This window comes from Podarcis tiliguerta (genome assembly GCF_965153285.1).
Source record: "Podarcis tiliguerta genome assembly, chromosome: 1".
Taxonomy (NCBI): domain Eukaryota; kingdom Metazoa; phylum Chordata; class Lepidosauria; order Squamata; family Lacertidae; genus Podarcis; species Podarcis tiliguerta.
Genome location: NC_139534.1, coordinates 92,924,862 through 92,930,861, shown reverse-complemented (window position 1 = coordinate 92,930,861; position 6,000 = coordinate 92,924,862). Strand labels below are relative to the sequence as shown.

At 42.0% G+C, this 6,000-nt stretch overlaps 1 protein-coding gene across 2 annotated transcripts in view; it reads right to left on the bottom strand.

The window, feature by feature from the left end:
• Nucleotides 1-1,291: 1,291 nt before the first annotated feature.
• The window catches only part of INO80 (INO80 complex ATPase subunit), a 53,791-nt gene continuing 49,082 nt past the window's right edge, over nt 1,292-6,000 (bottom strand). For both annotated transcript variants that reach the window (XM_083449733.1, XM_083449734.1), the window contains exons 34-36: nt 5,396-5,555; nt 3,958-4,173; nt 1,292-3,359 (exon numbers count right to left, since the gene is read on the bottom strand). In XM_083449733.1, coding sequence (XP_083305859.1) covers nt 3,154-3,359; nt 3,958-4,173; nt 5,396-5,555 — 582 coding nt within the window. In that variant the 3' untranslated portion in view covers nt 1,292-3,153. The remainder of the gene's footprint in view (nt 3,360-3,957; nt 4,174-5,395; nt 5,556-6,000) is intronic.

Genomic DNA, 6,000 nt, shown 5'->3' with positions numbered 1-6,000 from the left:
TTTGCTAGCCCTGCTCTTTGTTGGTGTAAGTCAGGGGTAGGAAACTTCTGGCCAACCCCATCGCAAGGCCTTTTTGGCTCATCCGAAAGAGGTTTACAGGCACTGCTGTTTGGTGCCACCTGCAAAACTCTGTGCAAAGCATTTTAAAAGACCCAACTATCTTCTGATAAGCCTTTTTATCTAGCAAATGTATTGTTTGTGGGAAGCAGCAAACTGACAGTTAACCACCATGAAGGAATCAGGGTAAATCTACACACCAAAGGAATGACAAACCTGGCAAAGAAGGAACTAAATCAATATTTTTGGTGCATGAAATAATGACTCCTTATTTTGCTAAAAAGAAAAATGAGACTACACAACTGAACTTATACTTACTAATAATCAATATAAAACAACCACACTTGTACATTACCGTTTTTCTTAGCACAGAAAGGAAAGTTCAAACATTATAGATCCTTTTGCTTTTCATAGCATGGGATCATGTTGATCTCCTCACAAATCACTGTCAGCTGCCGGGCTTGCAAAGATGTACCCACAGCTACCAAATTATGCAGGAAATATACCATGATACCGTGGGCCCAGTTTGGTATTTAAGCAAGGTGGGAGAAGAGGATGCAGGGGCGCTATTTAATCTACCACACCTACAATGTGCAGTGCTATTCATATAACAAAAATTCACACCACCATACAGAACGGTATGACAACATTTGCTAACATCTGTACCCCCACCACCCCCGCTGCACATTGCAGCGCTATCAGAAAGGGGGAAACCTCATACTGGATGCAAGGACGGGGTGAGAAAAGAAAATCACTTGTATTTTAGCCACTGATTTATCAGTCAGATGGCTCTGAGACTGTAGTGGCAAGAAGTCTTCTGCGATCGCCTGTGCACATTCTGTGTATCCTGCTGAATGTACAGTGGTACCTCGCAAGACGAATGCCTCGGAAGACGAAAAACTCGCAAGACGAAAGAGTTTTTCGTTTTCTGAGTTGCTTCGCAAGACAGATTTCCCTATGGGCTTGCTTCGCAAGACGAAAACATATTGCGCCTTTTTTTTAAAACCGCCAATGCATTCCTATGGGAAACCGTCAATACACAGTGGTGCTTCGCAAGACGAAAAAATTCACAAGACGAAAAAACTCGCAGAACGAATTAATTTCGTCTTGCGAGGCACCACTGTAGTTATTTCTTAGACATAGGCAGATGTAAAATAATTAGAAAATGAAGCACTTCAGCACATACCTTGTTTCACCAAACTTCGTCATGGAACAATAAGCCACAGAGACTGAATTTACATAAAATTATCTCACTCCATTTTATTTAAGATTCTTTTCTCCAGTTAGTAAAAGAAAGATGTGTCTCTTTTTATACATATGTACAAGTTCAGTTATAAAAATAGACAGCACATTCAAAGAGGAAAAAAAGGCTTGGCATTTTCTGATTCCCTCTAAACACTGTATATACACATGTGAATCTGAGCGGGGTGGGGTAAAATCTTCATGATTTAACTTAAATATCCCCTCCCCACCCAATTATTCCCTCCAAATCTGTTTTTTTTTAAATAAAAAAAAACAATTTAACTGAACTTATTTCTGCTATTTTCAGGTGTGCAAATTAAAGGCAGAGTCAACAGGAAGCACTTGCTCTACACTGTGGGACACCAGGCAAGGTGCATGAGACTGAAAAATCCTTTGCTGCCTTAGCTAAGATCTTCACCTCGTAACCTGGTTCTCCCTTGAAAGATGAAAATGCCCAGAAAGAAAATCCATTTAATGTAAATGTGAAGGCAGGAGAACTGCCTCCCTCCTTCATCTCAGTGCAATGCAGACAGAATATATATATTTATATTTATATATATATATATATATATATATATCATGCCAAAAGCAGATGGTTCTTGTGCATTCAGAATAGAATACCACAACACAGAGTTGCACTTCATGGCGTTGCTGCTCTCTAACAACTTTCACTAGCTTCACAGAGCTTTGCTACAGTGCTGGATTCATCACAGTGGAGCAATCCAAACCTGCTGGGTGTGGACACTGCTGACAAATGAGTCTTGCTAAAGAAAAGGAACGCAGTGAATGGATGGCTTGGAATGAAAGACATCGTTTTAGCTGGGGACTGTATGGATCAGAGAAATGGAAGCATTCCCCAATGCGCATCCTTTGCAGTATGGCCAACAGTGGTACCTAAAACATGTTTTTAAAAAAACTCTTCTATGGCACAATGAGATGAAAACCAGGGACAATTCCCCACTACTCCAATTTCTTCTTGTAATCGCACACAAAATGGCTTTGTAATTTAAAACATTGAAGAGTCCCACATAAGCCAAATCCAAGAAATTGTACTGAAAACCCAATGCTATGAAAGTAAATGCATCCGAGCCTGGGTTTTGCAATGCTAATTGGCAATTTGAAACTTCCTTCTGCTCTGTGAGGCAGAGGCAGCAACATCATTCTCAAAAGCTCTAATCTGCCCTATTGTCGTTTAGCCAACCAAGCAGTACTCTAGTAGTTCAGAAGCATGATACTGACAAAAGCCCCTTTCTAGGACGCAGTGCAAAACTCCTCTCTCCTTTCCCCTAGAGTCTATTCTTCATTGCATCCACCATTCATACGCATTAGAACCACCAAGATGTTTGTCCACAGCTCCCTTAAAAAAAGGCGCACCGGCCAGAAGGCTCCTCTGAATCTGCGGGGCACCCCCCCCCCCCAAGTTTAGTTGCTGATCTCCTTCTTATAAGAATGGAGTTGAATTCCGTATGAAACCTGAAAGACGAGGGGGGCAAAGGGCGCTGGTGTGAGTACAAATGAAGGGGGAGGAGATCTCGCAGCCAGTCTCATGTGGAAGCCGGATCCTTTCCCTGCATGATTTGTAGGATGCCAGAAATAAGCCTAATGGAAAAGTTAAGCTCAAGCATCCCAAGTCTCTGTCCCTCCTCATCCCAAATCTGCAAAGACAGCAAATGCGGGCTACACACGGAAGTGCACACAGAATACCTCTTGCCCCAGTAGTGCAGTTGTCTTCTCCTCAAGCCCACATGTGGGATGGAAACAAGGCATCATCTGTAAACCCTTTTGCTGGTAGGCGTGGGTGGGCTGCTTAGGAAGCCGCTATGGAGACACACAGGTTCCAGGGTTTCAGAATTACTATCGCCCACCTGAAGTGTGGGCTCCTTTGTATTGTTTTCGGATTGAGGTTTCTGGTGCCAAGGAACCTGTCAGGTTTAAGGGTTTGGAAGTTCCACAAACGCTGTTTCCTTTACTCAAGGGGGAAGTGGCGCTTGACTGTCCAAAGTCTGAAAGTCCAGCAGGTCGGATGAGAGGAGTCTGAAGAGGGCTGCCTGAAGACATACCTAGCGACAAAAAGCAAAATTTTTCCTCATTGGGCCACACCCAGACTATAGCTTTTTAACTGCATACAAAATTAAAACTGCAGGATTAACCAAGAGCTTTACTGACAACTTTAGCCAAGAATTTTTTTTTTAGTATCTTGCCCTTTTACCCCAAGGATACCCTAGGCAGTGAGTATCAAAATCTGAGTCCATTCATTACAGTGGATAGAAAGCTGTCAAAGAAAAGGAAAACATTCTATTTTTTGTACGAGTTTTTAGTTCCGAGGTTTAATCTGACCAATCGTAATTGGATTTTGTGATAAAGAGACTTATTAGGCTAATTAGTCCCCAGAAAGCGAGTGAACCTTTTAATTACATATAAACATACTGATAGGAGCAAAAATGTGGACTTGAGCCGACAACAGTTCTACCTAACTGCTTATCTTTCAGGGACTAGAAATGAACTTTTATACCATCATATGCGCTGGAACTTCAACATGCCTGGATTTCAAGTGGAGACTTAGATATCCTACAAGGATATCTTCAGCTGTCCTTAAGGTCGGCTGAAGGCCTGGTGTCAAAGCATAAAGGGTGTCCAATGCCCCACACAGCCTCCTACCTTTAGACACGTTGTACCCATACGCTGCATATGCGGCTGCTGAGGCGGCGGCTGCTCCTGCTTTGGCACCTGCCATGGCAGCTGCACTTCCGGCTGTGGATTTCCGGCTCCGGCCTTTCCCTGTGCTTTTTGACCCGCCATTTGCACCTTTGGGACGGCCTCGGCTTCTACCTGAATGACCTCGTCCTGTGATGGGCATATCCTGTATTGAAATTCCTTAACAAAACCAATGAAGAAAGAACATTTAGTGATGCGTAACAAATAGTGACTGTATAATTAAATATAATTTAGTAAAGGAGACCAAAATGTTTTGCCTTCATAAGCCCCCATCCCCTTTCAAGGAAGTTACCTCATTCTTCAAGGCAGATAATATTCTGTCACAAACAGCAGAGATATTTAGAAAAGTGACTTTGGGCAACAGTCGCATGCTACCTGAGCCTTGTACGACCGAGTAAGACTATCTCCACTATGACAATCCAATGCTTGTCCAAAAACTAAACTTGTCTGATACATTTAAAAAGACATGCTTGGGGATTAAAATGTATGTCCTTGCTGAATCCATTGTAACTGCTAATCTTGTGCTGATAAATATATTGTAAAATATTTTACATCAACGTTTTATGATCTACCCAAGTCTACTTGAAGCAATTCAGATTTGTGCCTTGGGAAATGAATTTGTATACAGTGGTACCTCTGGATGAGAACGGGGTTCACCACTGTTCTAAAACTGTAAAGCTGATGGCCTGATCCCATAATAGAGCCCCCTTTTCAAACCGGTAATTTCAGGAAACAGCTGTAACTATTCAGACTTGGACAGAATGGAATTAAGAGAACTGCAATTTGTCTGCATTCTGCAATGGCAACTCAGCCAAACGAGTCAGGGAGAAGGATCAAAACCCCCATTTCCCTTCTGGTCACTTTTCTTTTCAATGCCTCCTGCGAGAGACAATGATGCAGTCAAGAACTAAAAGGGAAGGCAGATCAGTTGAAGGTGTTTCAAAATTTATTTTTCGACTACATATACCTCTAAGCAAGAAACCTCTCAAATACAGTAATGAAAAGGAGGTTGGCACTTCTGATATGGGTATAGGTCAGTATTATCCTCCTCCTAAACTGTAAGGCAAATGGGGCGCTGAAAGAGACAGGAGTTGCCTAAACCCATCCAGTTAAATTTACAGCTGATTTGAGATTTGAAATAAGAGCCAACTTCATACTTTTGTCCTTATTCCAACTTATGAAGCTTATTTAGAATCAAAAGAATTAAGCGGTGAATGATCAAGCACATTAGATTTCACCTGAGCTAACAAATCTGAAGGAGACATTATTTGCTAGATTAACTCCAGCCCTGCCCGTAAGCAAACCCAGTGCTCAGAAGCACGGCTATATACAGAGTTCACATTATGCTCCTTGTGCGCCATGTTTAAAGACAAATACTAACCATTCATGTTGTCAGACACTGAGCCCGTGATGGAAGCAGGAGAGTTAGTAGCTCTTGACTGAGGCGCTGAAGATGCTGGATCATCCACAATCACCAGCATGTCATTGCTGCTCTCGTCAGGTGGGATGGATTCCATGTGCAACTCACTGTTGATGGAAATCTAGATCATATAAAAATAAAAGTCTGTAAGTTTACATTAAGCTATGCTTTTGGATTAAGCCTGCATGCTGAAATCAGTGTGCTATAGAAATAATGCAAGACTATAACAACTGCTAGAAGCCTTGGAGAATGAAAGGGTCCTACTTTGTCTTCTACAAAATGTGTTGCTGCCTCCCTCACCTATCACAAATAGGACCCATCAATGAGAAGAACCTCTTTCCATCTGCCATTCACCTATTCTTATTGAGTGTGGGCACTCTGAAGCAGCCCTATGATGCGGGTCTTAAATTTTGAGTTGGCTCAAACGGGACAACTTTTAGGGACCATGGTCCCAAGTTATTTCAAGTTAAAGCCAGAACTTTGAACAGAGCCTGGAAATGTACAAGAAGTCAGTGCAAGATACTTTAAAATAGATATCAGATATATGGTCAGAATGGCAAACGGCA